This window comes from Mycteria americana, chromosome 8, assembly GCF_035582795.1.
Source record: "Mycteria americana isolate JAX WOST 10 ecotype Jacksonville Zoo and Gardens chromosome 8, USCA_MyAme_1.0, whole genome shotgun sequence".
NCBI lineage: Eukaryota > Metazoa > Chordata > Aves > Ciconiiformes > Ciconiidae > Mycteria > Mycteria americana.
Genome location: NC_134372.1, coordinates 29,477,888 through 29,501,193, shown reverse-complemented (window position 1 = coordinate 29,501,193; position 23,306 = coordinate 29,477,888). Strand labels below are relative to the sequence as shown.

Sequence of the window (23,306 nt, the reverse complement as noted above, 5' to 3'; positions counted from 1 at the left end):
ATCTGCTGTATCTCGGTCAAACCTCATAAGGCTGCATTTGAAATCACACTGCACTAAGAAAACAAATGATTAAAGTAGAGCAAGGGAGTCAGGGGATTAGTTTATTCTGCATGGCCTTGAGCAAGTCATTCTTAGCCCTGAGGCCCTAATCTTACAGTGAGCCTGGGGCAGATGAAACACTTGAACACCCACACAAAGCACACTTAGTTTTTTCTCATCCAAAAAATGGGGATAACAACACATTCCTCTCTCTGAGAAGCATCTTAATCACTAATCTGCATTATATGCTTGGAAATGTGAAGTTTTAAAATTATTAAGTACCAAACCAAATTAACATTTTGCGATGCTATCAGAGTCAATAAGGTAGAATGACAACACAAGCACTCATTGTATTCAGCTCACAATCATCACTGGAAAAATCTAACACTAGGAAGCTGTAATAGTCTCTTCCCCTCCTAACAACCAGCTGTAACTACAAATAGAATACAAAAGATGAGTGACTAAATGAATTAGTCCTGAACTGCATCCTCTATCTTGTTAAATGCAGGAAGCCTACACAGACCAGTTTCAAAGGGACTAATGAAGGAGAAAAGCAAGCTCTGGGATCTCAGTCCTTGAATTGCTCAGTCTTCAGACAAAAGGTACCAGTTCTGCAAATAAAGGAACAAATCTTGCCGCTGCCACAACTTCGAAAACATCCTTTAATATGCAAGACTTGTCCTTCATTACGACCATGACAATGTCACTGTCCTAAAAGTATTATTCATTCCGTGTATTCAGCATTAGACACTTTGTTGCCTGCCTACTTTTTATGGTAGGTGCAAGTCCGTATTAGTCTTACTAGCAGTTACCACTTTTTGTACTAGTTTTCCATTTCAGTGTCTCTCATAACATCACAAGCGGTTTATTTGCACAAGACAGCTGCATTGCAAGTCTGAGCACTTTTCCTTATCAGAAGTAAACACGATCTGAAAATGTGCTAGAAATTTAAAGTGGATTCTCAGCACCCTCTTGTGGATTTGTGGTGTGATAACTACCACGTACTAGTAAAACTTTCGTTACAATTCAGAGCTACAGAAAAGTTGTTATTTTTGCAGCAAAACTACAATAGGGAAGTTAAATGTGAATGGCAAAACTTTGTAGCTTATGATTATTTTTAATAACTGAATAAACCCTGCATCTTTAGTGCAAGCATCTCTCGTGCCACATTAAAACAATCTCCCAGTTATACACTGGCTCTCATAAAATGTATGAGCTGTAATACTATTAGTTCAGTGGTAGCAGGGGATCTTGTTTCTATTAAAACATGCATCTATGCCTGCAGGCCTAGTCAGGATCAAAGCTGTTGTCATTTAGAAAAAAAAAACCTGCCTGCAGTGGCTGCACGGAGTAAGTTCCTTCCAAGAGAAAATAGGATTCTCGCTCTGCTTATTAAGATGCCAGTAGCCAGAAGCTCTTCCAACTCAGCACATCATAGCAATGCGTCTGTCAGGTCTGGAAACAAATAGGAGTCTGAATGCTGCAACTGAGTAGATGTGTTTTTCTGATAAAGTGGCTTTCCTCCCCCATGTGTGTGCTTGCAGTAAAATGCCTTGTGGAAGAAGACAGACACAGAAGTACTTTTTTGTTCTGTTTTTGCATACATATATAAGAAATAGCCAGTATCCCCCTATAAGCGCCCGTTTTCCACAAGATTTACAGATCACACTAGGTTTTTAAGTCCAACCTGAAGAATTCACAGAAGCCAAGGAATACTGATACATACACTAAATATTCCTAATTACACGTGAACAACTCTTTTCCCAAGTCACCCAGATTCTCAACACAGCTATGTTCTGTATGTACCAGAATTTAATTAGTGGTACGGGTTATGTGAAAACATTAAAACCATACATGTGGTAAGGGTTTGCTTCAACCTAGCAGCTTCCAGCACGTTTTAACCAAATCCTCAAAGCAGTTTCAGTGCCTGTCTAAATACATAAGCATAACCAGCAAGCATTAGTAATGTTGATCATACTCACAGTGAATTAAAACATGCACAAGGTTTCCTGAGCACATCCATCAGATTTTGTTCCTCTAAGGAACCTACAGGTGCTAAAATATGCTCAGCTTTCCGGCCTTTTTATCTTTTTGGACAGCAGTGATACAATTACCACTCCAGGTATATTGAAATTTAAGATGTATGATTCATATCAGTTGCCACAGTTCAGTTCTGGAAGCACAGTTCTGCAGATATGCTAGTTACTACATCTAGCCTATGCCCTTCACTTTTATGACACCCACCTCTGAGAATCTCAGTGGTCCCAAGTCTTACAATACCAAAAGGGTTTAAAAGGATACCCCTCAGTCACCATGCGTAGTATCTACCATGGTGCCCACATATCTTCAACATACATAACACTGATAACAAAATACAAATTCCCACCAATGTGGATTTCTACCCTTTGGCATTTTAGCAAATATAACTGTTTTGTTTTTTCTTAGGAAGTACGATTCAGGCACATACGTACACAATTATCTTTGAGAAAGTTAACACTAGACATTAAAATACTGTAAATTCAGTTGTGGTTTTGTTCCATCTCACTTTTTCAAACATATAAATTCTAATATATTGCTGTCTATTAGTTCTGTGTTCCCTTTGGAACACTGTATGCTTCTGTTAGATCCAGAATCATTTGTCCAGTTAAATGCAAAGCATCTTCAGAAGCTATTCCTACTGCAGAACAAGAACAGCAGCTCATGCTTTCTGTGTCAGGCCACGAGCAAACACAGGAGGCAGCATCTAAGTTTTCTGCTGCATTATCTCCTCCAGGAGAAAAGAAGCTATACAATGCAAGCCTTATGCATTCAGACTTGCACAACTATCTCTGTGCCCTTTTTTTTTTTTTTTTTTTTTTTTATAAAGGGCCAAGCCTTTACCATTTAAAAGGCTTGGCCACATTATTGTTCCCTTTACAATTGTACAGCTTATGTTCCCAACATATAACAAACAGATTTGTGCCACCATACTTTTTGTGGGCTAGGATCAGTGTATCAAAATTAGAAACAATTGTTTAATGAAGAGCAACATATATTTATTCCAGCAAAGTCTGTAAGAAATGAGAGTCTGAAGTTAAGCACCTTAAAAGTACAGTTTTGAAAAGTGAAATCCACAGATCTCAGTAGGAGCTGCAGGGTTTCTGTTCTAGTGAAAAACATTAGTCATGTATTTCATTGCTTCCTTATATCTATTAAGTGTTAAGACCTTGGTCAGGAAAATAGTTCTGCAAAATTTAGGAGTATTTCAGATGACTTCCAGGTCTATAAATACAATCACACTCTTAGGAAGAAAAAGAGCAAAAATTCCTCCTCATCAGAATTATATATCACGGTGACCGGCAAAGTAAAGTAGAGTAGACTCCTGCTCCCTCATGACTTCTTTATGGCATTCCTTTCACTTTGGTGAAGTTGCTGCTCAGAGGAAATAGGAGTACCTTAGGTAAGCGGAGTTATCCCTGCAGCTGGCTGACATAGTTTAGGATAGGCAGTACATTGATTTTCTATTTCCCTTAATAGGTCACACATAGAAAACGGATACACCAATTGATAGTTCATCTAAAGCAGAATTAATTGCACACACATGGGTCACTACAATTTCTGCCAACATGGTTTGGAATGCAACTAAGAAAACCTCAGCTGTGGCACGTGCTACTGCAGAACAACATACAACTTAGCTAAACTGGCAGATATTATTTAGACCTCTAATGGAATCAGTATAAGGCATTTTTGATCATATAATGCATATTAAATGTCTCCTACAGATTTGCAAGTTTTTTAGACTATGGCTCTTTTTCTTTTGTTTCTGATCAGACTACCATCAGTTTGTCACTTCCAGTTAACCTGAACATGTACATTTTCCAATTTCCAGTTATGCCTTTCCAGACTTTGGTCACCGTTTGGCAAATGTCTCTTCAGAAGTGCAGCACCTCAGACTCCAGGATGTCAGTGCATCATACTTTAATTCACTGGCCATTTCATTTTAATACTAGTCACAACTTACACAAGTCTGCAAGCAGCCAAACCATTTCCTCCTCCCTAGTAAGTGTACTAATATACATATGTACCTTGACTTGGGATTTCTTTTTGTGTACTCTGAAGATTATTTCCCATTTTACAGTGACAAGAGCAAAGCCTAGAAATAGATGAGTTTAACTCACTTTTATCTACTGTTGGTATAAGGTTTAGTGTCTTCATCCACTGATATGCCATGCAATAACCAGCAAGTCAACTGTTTTGTACATTATTCAAAACCCCAAAATACCAGAGTTTCACACTGAAACAGATGATAACAAGTATGTGTATATATGTATAAAAACCCTGTCAGGAATACCTGTCCTTAAGAAAAGGTTCCTCTCTACCTCCCCAACTATGTATTTTGAAAACAAAACAAAAAATGTTTAAAGTGTATTTCAGAACAGTCAGTTTGCTCTCTGAGCACAATAAAAAAAATCCCTCTGCCACACAAAAAAAATACTATGTAAGTTTATTATAATTTAGGAACATGAGTAAAAGGAAAATATTTTATAATAGCTTAAAATCCATGGCAATCTCTCCTGTCTTTGTGTTGAAATTTATAGCATACGTGACAGCACTAGGAAGTCCTGACACAGCTTCTGATTCAATAACAGAACTGAAGAAATAGACAGCTTGCTTGCAGTGGGGATTCCATTCACAGTTTCCCTACAGGAGAGAGTTAAAAGTGAAAGCAGTCAAAACTCTACGATACTATTACTAGACAGTAATAACACAGTAAGAGCACAAGAGTTCTTGTTCCCACTTCAGTAGACAATGATCAGCTAGTTATCACTTCCATTGCCATCCATTCCATTATAGGAATGCATAACTTAAAATACCATATGCTATTGCACTGCACAGTGAACTCATAGAGGAAAAAATGGATTTGGTCAAAGAATATTTAGATAGAATACTGAAAATACTTATTCCTTCCCCTCAAAATTTTTGCTTTTGTTAAACTGAGAAAAGGGATTTGTATGAATAAATTCTACTTTGATCTAGCATCATATTTAAGTTCTGAATGTGGTTCAAAACTATTGGAGCATTTGTATCCAATTCAGACTCTCCCATTTTAAGGTACATCTTGTGCTTCCCCCAAAAATATGAACAGATAGTTCTACTACTTCTGTCTACATAGTATTCAAACAGTGTAACAAAGAGTACTACATAAACCAAGCATGGCCAACTGAGACCCATTTTTCAGCACTGTAATCCTACAGACTTTGACATAATAAATTAGATAGAAGAAATACCTTTTCATTTGAAATTTGCATCAGTCCTGTACTAATGGAGATATCAGCAGCAAGATGATACTCCATCCACAAAACGGCTCCATGGCTCTTTCCTTTCCTGGGGAGAGGTGGAGGATCAAAACCTGTTACTCTATACAATACTGACAGCTTAAACACTGCACCCATTCCTCACATAGTTTAGGTCAGAGCTGTAAAAGCATGAATAACTTGTTTCCTTGAAAAAAAGTTGAACAGCTGAATAATTTGGTAAATGGGTAGCAACTTTTAAAGTATTTGCAGGTATGAAATCTAAAACAGACAAGGAAAAGGAGAATATGTCATAACTAAATCTGCTCAGAACCACAGCCATTTAACAGGCACTCAACAACATGGCATAAATTATTTGGCATATTTGGGAAGTACTTCCTTCAGAGACCCCAGCTTCCATAGTTTCTGAATTTTGAGAAAATATTTACCACATATCCCATCTCACTTCAAGTGTCCACTCCACAAAGTCATGCTAGTGTGTTGCCTGTAAATACAACTACTGGTGCAAAGGCACAGAGACCCCACACAGATGGTTCTGGATTTTGTGAAACCTTGAATTTTGTTTCACAAAGAGAAACATACAGTTCCAGCAGTGTTTGAGCTACATAAGCTCTAGATAGTTAAAAATAACTTTCCTCTGTTTTTTAATTCTTAACAGCATTTCAAGTTTGAACGGAATTAAGTACAATCTGTAGTTAGATTATAATGAAAAATATCTCAGAAGACGTGACAAATATCAAGATTGTCAGAATTATAGTTAAAAGGAAGAATAGTGTACACTGTAAAGCTATTAAACTGAATAATTTGGAAAGCTAAATAGGAGCTTTTTCTGCAAGAACTCAGCAATGGGGAACAAACAGAAAGATTAAAAACATCCAGACAATGGTTTATTTTCTTTAAACTATAAATTAATCTGTTTAAGTTTTAAATCATAGTAACATGTAGAAAAATGTTATTTTTGAAATACAGGCATATTATCTAAGAAATTACCCTTATTGTTATAGCCTATTGTGAATAGCCACAGGAAATTCACGTCAGAGTAATTTCCACAACTTGAGGTCACATTTTTAAATACTGTCAAGTATGTTCCCACTAGTTAACTATTATAGACATATATATATATATATATATATACACACACACACACAAAGAGCTTGCATATGAGGTAAAAAAATGGGTTATGACAAGAATATTTATTGCAATGAGAAAACTCACCGTAAAAGATTTACAGAACCCTCTGTGCTGAGACAGTGTTGCGGTACAGTCTTTCTGAAGTCAAATGTCAAAACTTCCTGGGGGTTGGAGAGTGACTTGCAAGGATATTCCCACAGAGGGTGAGGTTCTGCTTCCTTGGATTCCCTAAAATTCAGAGAATTCTGAAGAAAGAAAGTAATAAAACTATCTGAAAACATTCCAAAGGCAAACAGTCCTTGTTTTCAAGTTATTATGTGTCCTGAACCCAGAGTATTTAAGCAATAAAGCTGCAAGAGGACAGGACTGCATTTCTTAGGCACAAGAAAAAATACATACTACATGCATGAACTAATTGCTATGACTATGGTCCTCATCAGTCAAACAGAAACGGGTACTTTCAAAATACAATACATTTGCCTGTGCAGAACTGCCTGTACTCCTCCACAATGACTATAAAGGCAATCTAAACGGCTCAGTCAAATATACATCTACAATACAGCTCTAGAAATTGATACAGATACATCTCACCCTTCATATCTATTTCTTGGAAGTCAAAAAGCCTTTTTCTCTTTCAAAAGTACCTGCAAGGGCAAGTAAAAGCAGCAGGATTCATCTATGAACAACTCCCAGATGATTTGATTTCAAGCTCAGAACAAAATTTTGAGAACAGTATTTTTCTTTTTGAACAAACAGAATTATTTTCAAAACAGTGCAAGGCACTGAAAAGCCTGGCAAATGAGAACAAACATACAACCCCAAAACCCATGCCCCAGAAGTTACTGTTTTGCAAGAACTAAATAGCCACCATATTTATGAAAAACTAGAACAATGGTGTTCTGCCTAACATACAAGTTTTTCAACAGTCACTAAATACTTTTTTAAGCCAAGATGAGTTTTGTTCTGTTTTGCTGAGACTTGTGCTGAAACTATTTTTGGTCTTCTTACTTTAATCATATCATCCATAGTCTGGACATCAAAACCTTCACAGGTACCACATGGACTCCGGATTCTCCATAAGTCCTAAAAAAGAAAACGGGATTTTCTTTGGCTTTATTAAAGGAAATAGGAAATCTTAAAATAATTTTAGCTGTAGATTAGACATTTGATAACAAGTCAGACAGAGACTCTTTACTATCTATACATTCCTAAACCATTAGAATTACTGCAAGAATCAGAAGACAGTGTATTCTGTGAAAAAGTTTTGCAAGTCAGTTAATTCTTTACCCACTGTTTTCAATTTTCAACTCCTCTAAAGGATATGCCACATTTCCTACCATCTCTACGCATAGTTTACTTTAGAGTAGGTATGGATTTGCCAAAATTAATCTTTACAGCCCCCCATTTCTACTACCCAGCACAAGTTAAGTGCTCCCAGTTGCATCAAACATCTTACAGCCTATTGGACTACCATACTTCCCTTTAGCACTCCAAAGATTAGTAAAATCATTTTAGGCACTTCATACTATGCCTCTCACTGACTTTAGCAATCCAGTGGACAGACAGTGATTCAGTTCAACTTTTGCTTTTTCTTAGACTGCATTAATGGTCTCTTAATAGAACAAGAACATTCACCAGCTGTGGATATATACATTTTATTACCTGCTCATTGTTGCACTTAGCAACCTCAAATGTTCCTGCTTTACCAGATGGCAGCAGGACTACTATAAATTTAAATAAATGCTGTCATAATTCATGCCTGAATACAGCATGAACTAGAGTGACCATAAAGAACCTCCGAATGGCATATCTGATAGAACTATCAAATCAGATAGGTAGCATCCTGCTCCCTAAATGCAATTATGGACTAAACAAGTTTATAACTGAAGTAATTTCATCAAATTCTTTCTCCTGGATCCAGCTTTTGCTAATTGCTTAACTGTAATGACATATCCCTATTCTGACAAGACAGAACAGCCTACAGAACCAGTTCTGCAGAATACCTTACAACACTTATGTCTGTTCATTCTGTCTAACCAGGAACTGGTAAACCTCTGCAGGTTACTTTAAAAAAACCACAGACTCTAGTCTTTGAGTCTGGATTCACCACTGAACAAAGAGGAAAAGGCAAAATTAAAGCAATAACTTTTGGAAGAGCTTAATGGAATGAAACACAAGTTAAATGTTCTACCAAAATAGTTACGTGGAATCATCTCTGAATATAACTCTGTACATAAAAGTGTAAAACTGAGGTTCAGGTGACATCAATGTTAGTCTACATTCTGCTACTAGATTGCCAAATAATCTTAAATCATCACCCTGCATTCTTCAGTTTCCTCATCCAGACCATGAAGAGAATAATGCTTATTTCCTTACAAAATGCTTTGAGTTCTAGGGAAGTAAATACTCTAGATAAGAGAGCATGGAATTAAAATTAACTGCTTATTTCAATCTGGTTACTGTTGATTAGTTTTAAACATCTGCTTCCTATTACAAGATTCAGATTTACATGATTTACTCAGTATATATTTAAATTCTCTACATTTTTGCAGAAAACTGAAAGGTATGTAAAAACATACAGCGTAGTTGATTAGTCCCAGAGGGAAAAAGACCATACACATCTTCACATGCACAAACTAAAGGTGGAAGTAAGAGAACAAGGTTAAAAAGCATTTGAATAAGGAAACTGTGAAGGGAGAGAAGGCTCAGACACAAAACTACACAGCTGGTGAACCAGACAAAGGGAAGAAAAGAGAGAGAAAAGACCTGGCATTTTTAACAGATAAACTGAAGGTTATGTTTATGTGAAAATGCATTAGATTGTAGATATTTTTTTTATTTCTAGATATGTATATTTTAGTTACACAATTTCAGACTAAAGAGTTCCCTCACTTAAGCTACTGGACAAAAACTTTGCATATTAATTATGAAAGTACTTATTTAATTTCCATTGTCATTGTAGGTAAACTCTTCACAATCTTTACTGATCAAGTCCTTAATAACCGCAAAAAAATGTATACCTTTGTACAATTTCTGAAAGATGACTTTTCAAAGTATTTTTACGATGTGGTCCCTATTATGCTCAAATGTAGAACTGTGCATATCCTCAGGGGGTTAAAAAAAAAAAAAAGAACATGCAATTACGAATCCTGCCTGCAGTCTTATGCTCATAAAGCATCATTTTAAAAACTGCAGAATATCTAATTTTATAAATAACCACAATTCTCACATACTTCAGCAATATCTCTCTAATCTAAAGAAATATTTTAAAAACATTCAGCACTTTCATTTAAAATGGTAAAATTACTTGAGTTAATTTTCTGACAAGAGATGGCTGAAATACCAAAACTCATTGTCAAGACGTCAAATATTCTTTTCTCAGGTGGCGAGCGCAAAGCATATTAAAGTGGACACTATTAAGATGAGATAAGCTTGTCGTTAAAAAAACCTGGAAGAGTACTCAATTTTAAGTGGATTTGTGTAAATATCAAATGGATAGTTCTAAACAATCTCACCTGAAATTCCACAATCATCATGTGCAAAGAAGCAGACTGAGGTAGGACAGTGACATTGCTGGTAAGGTGACTGGTCACAGCTGTCCTAGCATACCAGAAATACAGGTTATGCCACGGCAACAAACTTGTAGTAAAAAACGGCTCTCCCACAAGAACAGAAATCTTGGCAAAGAAAGGAGGAGATAAAAAGCATTATAATAAAGAACAACAACTCAGTAATGCAGGCTCTTTATATCTTCAATAGTTGACAATGCAATATAGCAAGTGAAGTCATCTAGATAAAAACTTCTACTGCTCCATAAGGATTTAATTACTGCATACTGCATATACTGCATAACAGACATCTTTTTGTGGTTTTATTTAGCAAATTTTAAAATGAATTTTCCTGCAACAAAGTTTGAAAGAAAATATTGCAGTTTTAGGTTGGAAGGCTTTGTAATGAGAGTCACAGAATTTTGAATTTTTTTAATTTAAGGATGTTAGTACTTCCAAATAGACTGCAATCTTCTGAGTGGCTTCAGAAAGAAGAGCTGCAGCCTAGAAGTACATATTCAGTTAAACCAGTTTAACTGCCTTAACAAGTGGTGTAGATTATGCAGCAAGGGAAAGTCACACCCCTTCAAAAACAAAGCAAAAACCCTCCCACAGTCTTTAGTCTCATTTAGTTTTAGTGGGACAAGGTCTGAACCATCTACGCATTACATTTTATATGAACTGGAATATAATGAGATTCATTGTGGTCACAGTAGGAAAGCAAGATTCATTTTCACGTTCTGCTCCTCACCACCCCACTGAAATTCAGTATTGGACAACTGTAACATACCTTTTTATCTTCCAAATGAGAAGACGTCAGCAACTCAGGACGTGCTTCTATTATTTTAATTTTATCTTCAAGATGATTTGCTTTAAAAAACTGAAAAAAAAAGTAGCATACTGTCTTTATCAAAAGCTACAGTTGAGACTCAAACCCATACCAAAATAATAATTTTATTAAAAACAAACAAAAGAGAAACCAATAGCCAAAAGAAATTTTTAAACAACTGCCTACCATAACTCATCAGGATGATACAAGTCTGTTCTTGAAGGGTGCATGCACTTAGAGCCAACATGTCACACCTAGTGAACTAAAGCACATGCCCTACATATTCCTTCAATTAAGTATATAAAAAGGCAGATAACAAAAGCTGCCTCACCTTCATTCATTTGTACTTTGAAGCATATGGGAAGGAAGGTCAAGAAAGATCAAAATTACTTCAACTACGCATACACTGCGTATTTGGCTTCTGTTTGAGACCAGGTTTGTGTCCTAATTTGCCTACTGTTCATGTTTTTGTACTCCTAAGCCACAGGCTGAGACAGCCCTCTTTCAAATACATAGTGTGAACTAAAACATAGCCAAATGATGACTTCAGGAAGCTGCTTCCAGTCACTTCTTAGACATTAGCTGCCTCTCCTGAATAGCCTTCACTCCACTGGCAGGGCCTTCTGTACTGTACCCCAAGGAAGCAGCTGAAACATAACCTGCAGTTAAGACCCACTGTCTACTGTCTCCTAAGAGCCAAACAGCAGAGCAGGCATTCCCAACTTGTCTCAGCTGGAAGACAGAACTGCTAGATGCCACTTTCTTGGTAAGACTGGTGCAAGCTATGGGATGCTCTCACATTCCGCTAATCCTCAGAAATAAATAGCTTGGCTTTTATCACCAATGCAATGAGGGCAGCAGAACAACAACTCAAGCAGACAAGCTAACAGGCATTTGCAAGGAGAGATCAAGCACTGGTAACCATAGTTGCCCTCTGCTCAGCTCAACTTCCCCAGTGGCCTATTCAGCTTGTGGCTAAAGCCATGAGATTGGATCTATTTCCAACAGGATGTATTCCTCCAAGTATTTGCATAAAGCTCTGTACAAATACCAGAAAAAAATAAGAACTCCTCCCCCCCAACATATCCCACCTCCCACAGTCTTGCTAAGCTGTATGATCAAACACATTCATTAAACCGAATTAACCTCCAAGCAATTGATGCAAGAACAATAAAAGGCATCAGCTCTGGCATTAGAAATGCCATGAGTTAATTTACTGCTTTAACAGAAAACTGAATACTCACTTTTTCCATGACAGAACAGGACACAGCAGAGTTTTCCAGTGTAAACACCTACAGAAAATACAACAGTTAGTCAAACTAGCTTTGTAATTTTTAATTAAAAGAATATGTAAATGAACAATGAAAGAACTATTTTGATGTCCTAGTGAACATAGTTCATAAGAATCATGCATGTATTCCACAGCCCGCTGTCATGTACCTTTTTAACAACAAAACCCCCTCCAATAACTACAGGCTAAATAATGCTGTTTTCACAGCCATACAAGAAAAAACCCAACAGAATGCAAATATTTATTTTCCATTTTTAAGATGCACATAGCATATTAACATTTGCCCTAGGCATATATTTAGTCCTGAACAAATGCAAACATATTGCCAGCGTGCTGAATCAACCTCCAGTAGTGCTTACTCCTTGTAAGCATTGTTTAACATGATCTGACTGTAACAGCTGGAAAGAGCTCAGATGTGCAATGCAGCACACCAGCCTTTCAAAACAAGAAAAAAATTAGGTTTTATTCAAAATCGATGAATACTTAGGCAATATGGTGCTACAGGGCTAGGAAAATATTATGGATATTTCTGCCTGCCCTATTCATTTCCTCTCTCCTCAGTAGTCGTCTGTGACTAGCCACTACTAAAGACAAAAATACAGAGGTCGTGGATCACAGGTTTAATTCAGCATGTTTATTTATTTCTACAAATTGCCTAGCATCTTCCTCAGGATTATATTACATTACACATTCCCAGATATTCAGTTCAACTATAAAAGATTTTAGTTTGAAGAGCCCAATGAGAGAACACATCAAGTAAGGTATATACATAAGTGAGACAGCCAGGCAGCTCTCAGCTCTCACTTACACACAGACTCAGTATTCTTATTGCTTCCTATCTTGCTGTTACAGACCTTCCACTTCAGATTAGATAATAAATGTAATTACGGAATTGCAAACATAAAAGAAGAAAAAAAATTGCCAGACATTTAGGCTGGTAGAAAGAGTACTTCCAAAAGCACCAAGATACAAGATGGCAAACAGGAATAAGTGGGGAATGAGGAACACCACTTTCATTCAAGGCTACACACTGGTAAACATCAAAACTGGTAATTATTACCTCCCTAGACTTCAGCTTGATCAGAGATTAATTTAACCTCCACTTCAACACAATGGGAGCCTCTTTCTCACTTGTCACTGAAGAGGCGCTGGAAATGCTGAACTATATGAGGGAACTAAAAATACAAAGCTAAAATGCAAAGATCAGAAAAACAGGAAGAAGTACCCTACCTGCTTTGCTCCAAGATAGTGAGCCAGCACAGGCAGCAGACTGCCATCACTGATACAAAGGCAAACGCTATCTGTTTTCAGAACCTACAGAAAATAGGCATTGTTATTCCTATTCCAGATAAAAGTTTTCAAATTCTAGACATTTTGGTGGCATTTTTTCTCACTTTATACATTTTCATATCAAATAAGGACTGGGAGATACAGTGATTAATATAATCACTTCAAGCAGAACAGAATAGCGTAAGAAATGTTCATGTAATCCCCTTGTTTTAGGTCAGAAAAAGTTCGCACAAAAATGTATTGGGTGTCTTTATTCAACTACCAGTACTCCTTCTAACAAATACACAGAGCTGCTACAAATTCCTATGCAAAAATGGCTGCATAAAATTTAAAAAAATACCAAAGTTTTCCTGACAAAATATAACTTACATCTGCTGATGTAAATAAAATATACTCTGTGAGCAAAGTTCTTTAGCAAGGGAGAATCAAATTCCCAAATAATTACTGCAAATAAAACAATACACGCATCTATCACAGAAGCCAAAAAACCTACAGGCAACACGCACTCACCTTCATCAAAGACGTGATGTATTGGCGTGTTCGGTTCTCATCATTTAATTCCCCAAAACGTGGTCTATTCCAAAGAAGATGAGCCTGACATCTACAAACAGGACTCTCAACATGAACGTCTGCTTTATTCTCCTCTTCTCCTCTGGAAAAAAGTTTCAATGAAGTATTAACTACAGCATCAGTAACATGTTACAGGTATATTTCTATACCTGTATTTAGCTAGGACACACATTAATGCATATGGACTCCACTGTTACTTGTTCAAATTTACTAGTTCTCCAGGGACATTTTTGTAGCTTTGCATTTCCAAATGAAAAGAAAAGAAAGGGCCAATTTTCACCTCTTTTAAAAGACGAAACCAAGAACCCCCCAAACTTTCCCACTAATTGTGTTGGTTAGGTATTTTAGTCTTTGATCTTTTAGAAAAAAGTTACTCATTTGGATTCCTAAGTAAAAAAGGCACATAAAATTCAGACATTAACTTTTAAAGCTGGCACTGATTTTTAAAAATGTTAGCTGCTATTGTCAGTACAACCAATATGATTAAGCTCCTCTTAATTTGAGCAAAAGGTATTAATCTCAAAAAGACAGTGCTGACTAGGGAAATAGAAAATGGAGACAGAATGGCAATTATTTCACTCCTTTACCTATATGCCAGCTCAGCTGAGCTATATTTTAGGATTTCCAGGAACCAGCCACGAGTGTTTTTTGTTTCTCTGTCACAGAATGCCACCAGGTATAAGGCAGGAGCCTGCAGTCCAAACCTCAACTGTGTTTTTGTGCATAATGTGGTTTTTTCACCTGTGCATTGCTCATGAAGTGGCTTTTAATAATTTTCTAGTCTTTAGGTTCTTATCTTGCTCTTCTACAAAACGGCTGCTCTAAGAGCAGCAAATACTTGAGCTTGGAGTAAAATACCACCCTTTTTCACACACATCTATTGTTACCTGGCTTTCTGCAGCTTATACCACACAGAGTACTCATCACGACAGGCAGTCAGGTACACCTTCTCACCCTGGAGAACTGGCTCCTCATTTGGAAGAAAATACACACACTGCATCCAGTGATCTCTCCACTGAAAAGGGTTGATAAACAAAATCTTAGGAATTAACTCATAAACAGTAAATGGAAAGTAAATAAATAGCAGGAAATCGATTAGTAAGAATGGGCACAACTTCGAAGCACTGATGTATGACTAGTTGAAAGAATCTTGTTCACTTTAGCAAGGCTGAATAAAGACTAATACCATATATTGAATAACATATGAAAAACATACTTTGTATAGATTTCTTACAACAGAATAAGCCTGAGACCACTGGCTTGCTGACTAGCTAAGCTTGTATTTTAATCAAATGAAAAACAAACCCAAAATACACTTTGCATTTATTAATGCTGTTTCACCACTATAGCTCACTTATGTTAGAAACCTGTATTGAATTGCTGACAGTGACCAGTGGTTGGAGTCTCATGCATCAAATGAAGTAACTTAGTGTCACTCTGATATGACAGCACAACTATTTTGTGCTTCAAAAAGCTATTTTCTGCATTGCAAATATTCCAAGCTGATCGGTCATTCTAAGCTGACCAAATGCCCTGAAGCTTAATAGTTTCAAATTTTATTCTCAAACACAATAAGCACAAACAATCATTTTGTAGCTTCCTTTTGACTAAGTTCATCCTACTAGTAAATGCATTCATACAAAACCACGGGAATCTGATTTAGTGATCTCCTGTTCCTCTAATTTTCCAGTATCAACCCAGCATTTTCCCACACCAGCCTTTTTTATGGGAGTATAAATATATTACCATAAACTTAGCACTTATTTGGAAACTTAATAGAAGAACTACGTGGAAACAAACCACAGACTAATATTTTGACCAGGGACAGAGACTAGTTAGGGAAAAATATGTGAAAACCTTTGTTTTATTTCTTGAAAGTAAAAGAAATAAAAGAAAAGAAGAAAGAAAATAAAAATATCTGGAAGACAGCTTCAGTTTTTAAGCTTTACATTAAAGCTTACATTTAAGTTTTACTTTAAAGAGAACCTAAAACAGGTACATACTTTAGTTAACATTTCTACGATTTGCTTATTTAGCATCTTCCAATACATAAAACATTAGCAAAGTTCCTACACAGTTTCAGGGACAGCTGCTTAAAACACTCAGGATGGCCTTTACTCAAAATAATTACTGATAGTCATCTGATGATAGTATCTGAAGGCTCAGTATTTTACCTGGAAAGCAGAAGTGGATTTTACCCAGTATGGAGCCATTGTGCAATTTATCATCCCAGAGGGGTCCATGTCAATATCCCACCAGGAAAGTACGATTTGTGCCTTGCCAGATTTTACAGGCTCCAGCTGCACTTTATAGTAGGTAGAAGCACTCCTTACTGGCTTACTGAAATCCACACTGCAGAGAAGCATGAAAATTGTAAAAGAAATAGTTCAGCATTCTTCAGAAATTTTCACTAGCTTCCTAAGCTGAATACACAACTTATATAAAAGGCATAACAGGAAAATTTGGTTTTGAACAAAACAATGCCTACCTCACCTGAACATTGTCACCACATCACTAAGGATAGTGAAGTCACTTGAAGGCATCTGGTTCAGTTGGATATCACAAACAGAAGGAACACCTGGACAGTTCTCCATTTCTGAAGGGGAGACAATAATTTTTTCACCATCCTCTGCTTCGACATGAACAGGAAACAGTTTGTTCCAGGACCACATTCTTTTGGATTCCACTAACTGGACATACACTGTTGCCCTGTGAGGCACTGCCTCACATCCTTCCTGAGTGTTCAAAATAAAGGGTAAACACATTCAACAAGTTTGACTTATTAACGTGTATGAGAATTAAATCAATTGAAACGTGAAACAATTGAAAGAAAAGTTGGACTAGGAGCTTTGAAATCTTAAACACAAATTATTTCAGAGACTTCTGTAACATCAGAGCACTTTCTCTTTGCCTCTCTATCTGTGAAATACAATACACTTACCTATCCTGTTCAGTGTGGTTCAGCAAGGCCAGCTTACTTTATAAACCATGCAACATTATCAGTTTACTAGCCTCGGTTAAACTTGTATTTCCATTCTCATTCTGAAATAAGACATCTATCTTGAGCCTCTCAAGGCAGATAACTACTAAGCTATCAACATTAAAACAGAGTTTGTGATTGCAATGAGTAAATAAGAAAAATAATGGCTCAAATATTTATGCAATGACAACTTTGTATCCATGTTTGAACAGCAGAAAACATTTAAGTTGTTCTAAATACCTACTGTGAACTAAAAGCTAACTGTGAAGTCCAAGAACAATGCTTTTACAAAAAAGACTATTTATAATTTAGAGTTATATATGAAGAGCAGTAAAAGTTATGGAATGCTATTGTCTTTATATGTAAAACTGGTGAAATGAAATCTAGAAACCTAAATAAAGTTTTGCCACCAACATTTTAAAGGAAAAAATTAGGGTAAAAGAGAAAGCCCTAAAATTATACCTATAGATCATATGTCAAAAAAACTGGATATTAATTTGATTACAGTGTTTTAAGTATTTCCACATGCAAAATGCATGCACAGTAGCAAGAGGTCCTTAGGGGAAGGGGGGCGGGGGGGGAAGCAATTAACCAATGCCTAGGAGGTGAAGCCCATCAAATTTAGGAGGAGAATTTCATTTTTTAAAACATCTTGGAACAAACTACTAAGGAAAGCCCCAAATCAGAACTGGATGCCTTTCTGAAAGACATTTGTTACCAGCAAGTTATTGGTTTTATCACAAAGCAACTAAGTGTAATTTCAGAGCCTGTGATTTACAATATGAACTCCAATAGCTTTATTCTAGGAATGAATCTAGTAAGTTATTCACTGAAGAAGAACTTAGCACAGCTGATGGTGTATTTACAAAGGATACAAATCAACTACAGTCTCTATCCTACTCCAAAAAAGGCAGAAGAGTTTCTCTAGTGATAAATGTGACACCCTATCAATTTCTATTTTCTTACCTGTACAAGGTATTTGTGTGCATGCTCATAGGTTGGCAAAGCTCCTTCTCCTATCAGCTCTGTATCAAATAATTCTGTTACGAGGATGTTTGCACGACATTGCATATCTCCATCTAAAAGACACAATTTAATATTGTAATGTCAAGACTTTTATAAAGTCTTTCAAGAAGATGCTATCCTGAAAACACAAGTAATTAAAAAAAAATTATTCCTGTTAGAGAACCTGCTGAAGACTGCAAATTATTTTCCTTTAGAAGTTTACTATGAAATACAAATGATTACTGAAATACTATCACAACACTTCCTTTTGAAGTAAATTTCCAATGTTACTTTCTAGAGAGTAAAGGATTTGCTTGTTTCAATTAAAAACATATGGAAAATAAGAATAAGAATATCTATGTATTTCCTTATTCTAGTATTCTTATTATTCTAATATATATATGCTTATAAAAATAAGAGTAAGAAAATAAGAATTCTTACCTGGGCCAACTGTGACTTCAGTGGAGTGCTTGTTGATTACCTTGATCTTGTCATGAAAACCATTTTTCTCCACTATCTTCACAGCAGCATTAGCCATGGGCTTGAAAACCTGTAAAAAGCAAGAGTATAACAAACTGGTAAGCTAACATTAGCTTTCAAAAATGAACGGACACCAACACAAAATGCAGTATATTTAGTCCTGCAAAAATTTAACATCTTCTGTATCTTTTCCTATGTTTGAAGTTCATTACCATGAAACAAGACAGCAAGCCTCACTTCAAAAGCTCATAGAGCTCCAATGTCACTGTTACAAACCGAGTATCAGCTGTCTCCAAAAGCTACTCCAATTTAACGTTTGAAAGACAAGAATACACATTAAGAATATTTTAGCATTTACATTAAACAAACTTGCTTATTTTTAAAAATATATATATATATGCATCAAGAGAGGCCCCAAGAGTCTCATGTGTGCCCAAGACAAATAAATAAATAAATAAAAGAATCCAAAACAACCAGCACCAAAATGGTCGCTGAAGTATGCCAAAAATCTGCTTTTATTAACAGTGTAACTGTGAAGAGACTTTCTGTATCCTTCAGAACGAAGAGAAGAATAGAGAGAGTACATAGCTTGAAAATAACAGAACAATGAAGAACGTGTCAAAAGGGCTTCATGTCCATATCCAGTTTTTAAACTCAAAAATCTTAAATATTCTACTCAGCCACACAATCTGACCACTTCAGATAAGATACTTGTGGCCACTTTGGAAACCAGCACAATCCTCTTTGATTGCTTTCTGGGTCTACATGAAAGAGGATTGTCCCTGAAAAATGATCATAGGACAAAATCCTAGATTAAAAAAATGTAGATTTTTACTTGGATTAAAAAAAAAAAACAACAACAACAAAAAAAAAATCACACAGCACTCTTTCAACTATGACCTACAGACAAGTGATTCTTTTCTTTGTTTCTTCAAATGCGTTAAAAAAAAGCTAAACTGGCCAAAATGTTCCTGTTGTTACCCTTAATATAAGTAATGGCTGCTAATGACCATCAGGATGTTTCTTAACTGCCAATAAAAAAGGAGATTATCTATCTTGTCACGAATAGATAGAAAATCAGTTTATGAGACAGTCTCTTTATTATGATGTGGTCCATATTATGATTAAGTGGTCTGAGAACCTATCTCCAAGAGTTGAAACTTATGAAGATCAGCAACATGGTTAGAGAATACTCACATTTTTCAAAAACTTGGTTAGAGTTTTCCATATTACACTTGAGTTTTGGTAAGTAGAGAAGACAGAATACTATAAAACTTGACTTAGTAATTTTAATCTGTACATTTACAGAAACTGTCCCAAAAATGAAAAACGTACTATACCTTTTCAGCTATATACTTGTAAGACCTATGTGTTTTTGACATATAGAAGTATCAAGCTTGCACTTCAGAAGCTACAATACAAAACAGCAAATGCATCCACTCCACTGATCATGCAGACAGAACAACTGCACTGAAGCTCTAAAAAGAGGCTATGAACACGCATGCTTCTGCATGCGTGTATGCGCAACCCGTAACAAATGCTTACCTCAATTGCATAGCAGAAATCTGCACCTGCTGAAGCTGCCATCATAGACAGGAGTCCTGTGCCAGTCCCTATGTCTAGAACAATTGCTTTCTCACCTCTTTCTTTTACTCTGCTCACTGCAGCATGAATACCTTGGTAATATTTCACATTCTGTGGAGAAGGAAAAAAAAAAAAAGTATCATCAACCCTTTATCCATTTATACTTTTAATTTTTTGTGCAGAAATCTTGCACATTCTCCAATTATGAGTTTATAATTAGAAAAAGGCCTACAGACATTCTTTGTGCTATACAGTCACACCAAAGCCATTTTCAGCAAAAGCAAGTGTTTTTGGAGGGATCAGTCCATTTAAAAGTACATCAATTTTTATCACAATATTCACATCGTCATTGATCAGTCAGCTATTTATAGCACATGCATAATTTACAAATATATTTCCTGGAGCAAATAATAACAATACCCATGTGAGATACTACTGTTTTTTCTGATTACTTTTCCCCTGCAGCACCACTCAAATAGTCATATAGTACCTATGACAGCACAAGAGCTAAAGTATCTTGGATTTAGATTCCTCTCTACATCTACTGAAAAACATTCATACATGAGAAGCAACATGTGGAAATACTGGCTTTTGGTTATGTGCCATTAAGTGGGGCTACAAACATACCACCATTAACAACAAGAAAAAAAGCCAAATGCTGTCAGCTACAGTATACATATTGAAATATACGCTTATATTTACTCCATAACAGCCTGTTGTAAGACATTCCTTTCCAAATGATTTACCAAGACTTTCCAAAGAGTACACTATCTTTGGACATTATTAATTTGGAAGGTCTTCTGGATCCCTTTCTGAACAATTCCAGTTAACACTTTTGATATATAATTCTAGTAGAGTTGTTTTAATCACTTAGACACAACTTGCTGTCTCTACATGGCTTACTAAATGGCATGTTTCAATTTAATATGAATTCAAGACTCATAGTGTAGGCACCATAAAAGTCTTTAAAAAGGTTATTGATGAAATGGCTGACTAAATGGCTAGAGCAGAAAGAACATTTAAACCATTCACTCCAGACTTTATCATGCCTGTAGGTATGGTATCTCAATTTTCTTCTCAATCCTAAGCAGTAAATAAGAGCTAAAAATACAACAAAAGAACAGACTTTACCTACATTACTATAAAAACTAAGGAGCCTAGATTCACTTTTACAGCCTTTGGAATTTCATCTAATGAACTCTCTCTGTCAAAAATGTCAAACATAGAACAGCAGAATCAGCTACTGAATGTAAATATCATGTTTTGCAGCAAACAACAGAACACTAGAGTCAGGTGTAAGAAGGCATCTGTTGATCTAAGAACAGGTCTGGTATCTTAAAGGGTACAAATTTGATCATTTCATCTTTCAGAGAAACCTGTATAATCATGCAGTGACAGCTATGCAAGAGAAAAGAAATGGGTATTTTCTCACCATATGAAAGTTTTTTGCTTCTATACTTACTCTGTCTTTATCATGAAGCATATCTGCATAGCGTGACCTACAATAAAAAAAATTCCAGTCAAAATACTACATACTGCAAAGCACAACAAAACTGCTAGATCTTGTATAGCCTCCTTTGTTTTCTCTTACTAAGGCAACTGATCCCCATGGCCCATAAGTGCACAGATAACTGACACGCTCTTTGAGGATCTGAGCTATTTCCCAAATCTAAGGAACAATGTCATTTCCTTGATCTGGTCATTGGCATACAAATGAACTAAGTAACTGCTGGCATATATCCTCTCTTCAGCAAAGGAACATAGACCTATGGACAAACAGCTGTAAAATAATAGCTGGGCAGACAGAGGTTCATACAGAGCAATACATAGCAATGACAGACAGCCTACTAATGGTCTATCATTTTTTACCAAGATTTAAATTTCTTTGGTCCCCATTTCTTCATGGGTCGCACTACTTAGAAGTACCCCAAAATCTAATCTTCCCAACTTCTCTGGCTGTTACATTAAGCTCTTAAAAAGTTACTACAGGAACAGACAACTGGCAATTATTTGTTGCACTGGGGATTTAAAAGAAATACAGTCAATGTATTTCGCCGCAACTTGGTCACTGTCAGCATTAAGGTAAACACCTCAGAAAATGTTTAAAAAAAATGTAGAAGGAAACTACTTGGAGAATACTTTACAAAATCCTGCATTTACAGTTCTGCCCTGTACAACACAGGACACTGTAACATTTAGACTGTCCTACAGTCTGTTCATCTCGTGCCCTTGGAACTTCTACAGAGATAAACCCAAAAATTGTCATAAAAACAAGTTGGGTTTGCTCTTTTTTGTAGCTTTAGTGGAACAACAAGCTGTTTTTTCCAGCATACCTTGCGATTTCCTGATGGTAGTCATAGTTCTCATCCTCTTCTAGCCACTCCATTGCACCAGTAGTTGGATTAGCTCTTCCACAAAAAGTCTTCATGATCAATCTCAATTTGTGTAATTTATGTATTATATGCACTTCTGCTGCTTTGGCTTCAGTGTAATACTCAAAATACTGGCTGTGAAAAAAAACCCCACAAAACGTCCAGTGAAAACAACAGACATCACTTTAGGTCTGGATACATATATATACTTTCCCTATTACACCTACCTTGGCCAGAAGCACTGGTGACTGCCTTAACTTTTTCTGTAAGCATGTTTTAAGCTCAAATCTGTTACCCAGATGAACTCAGCTCATGAACTCAGCCCGGAAAAAAAAAATCACCAGTAAGCTCTCAAGGAAAAACACCTCCCCCCGAGAAGCACGTCGGGCCGGGAGAGGCCAACCACCCTCTCTAGCGGGTCCCCACCCCCTATCTGAGGACGGACCTGCAAACTCTGGGCAGCGGCAGAGCTGAGGGGACCGGCGGCCGCAGCGCCCTCCTCGGCTGGGACCCCGGGCCGCAGTGGGGAGGCCGAGGCTGGAGCAAAGCACCTGCCCGACGCTCCCCGCGCCCGGGCAGCGGCAGCCCTGCCGGGGGCGGGCGTCACTTTGGGACAGGCCCGGCCACGAGCAGAGCAGCCTCGGCCCGGACCTGCCCCCACCTCAGGAAGGAGCTGAGACGGGAGACGGCGAGAACCTTCTTCGCCATCCCCTGCCCGGAACCAGCGCAGCAGCCTCGAGAAACCGCGGCCTCATCTCCCCCTCAGGGCCCCGAGCCGGCGCGGCGGCACCTCCACGCCCCACGGACCCGGACACGGACGCCACCACCTACCCCTCCGGCCGCCTCACAGCGCGCCAGCCGCCACCTACCCGGCGTGCACCGCGCGGCGGGGG

The 23,306-nt window shown here is 37.1% G+C and overlaps 1 protein-coding gene across 4 annotated transcripts; it reads right to left on the bottom strand.

Moving 5' to 3' along the window:
* Positions 1-3,089: 3,089 nt before the first annotated feature.
* PRMT7 (protein arginine methyltransferase 7) lies at positions 3,090-23,297 on the bottom strand. Of its 4 annotated transcripts, none has more exons than XM_075510565.1 (18): positions 23,245-23,297; positions 22,375-22,548; positions 21,504-21,540; positions 20,003-20,152; positions 18,419-18,527; positions 17,939-18,051; positions 16,486-16,727; positions 16,167-16,344; positions 14,880-15,007; positions 13,933-14,074; positions 13,363-13,446; positions 12,086-12,133; positions 10,803-10,892; positions 9,980-10,141; positions 7,473-7,547; positions 6,549-6,709; positions 5,307-5,403; positions 3,091-4,719 (listed from the first exon to the last, which is right to left on the bottom strand). In XM_075510565.1, exons 2-18 carry the CDS (start codon positions 22,467-22,469, stop codon positions 4,561-4,563), a joined length of 2,070 nt encoding a protein of 689 aa, XP_075366680.1. In that variant the 5' UTR covers positions 22,470-22,548; positions 23,245-23,297; the 3' UTR covers positions 3,091-4,560. The 4 variants fall into 4 exon arrangements, 3 of the variants coding, with proteins under 3 accessions (XP_075366682.1, XP_075366680.1, XP_075366681.1); XM_075510566.1 differs by lacking the exon at positions 23,245-23,297 and adding an exon at positions 22,641-22,712; XM_075510567.1 differs by lacking the exon at positions 12,086-12,133 and having other exon boundaries at positions 3,090-4,719.
* Between the last annotated feature and the right edge of the window lie 9 nt (positions 23,298-23,306).

What these genes read in the sequence shown, in the direction of transcription:
- PRMT7 (XM_075510565.1), bottom strand. Translation starts at nt 22,469, where the DNA reads ATGAAGACTTTTTGTGGAAGAGCTAATCCAACTACTGGTGCAATGGAG. An exon ending in TGATGATTGTGGAATTTCAG is followed by an intron (nt 7,548 to 9,979) that starts GTGAGATTGTTT and finishes TTTCTTTTTTAG; the next exon opens with GACTTATGGAGAATCCGGAG. An exon ending in TGCAAATTTCAAATGAAAAG is followed by an intron (nt 4,720 to 5,306) that starts GTATTTCTTCTA and finishes TCTCTCCTGTAG; the next exon opens with GGAAACTGTGAATGGAATCC.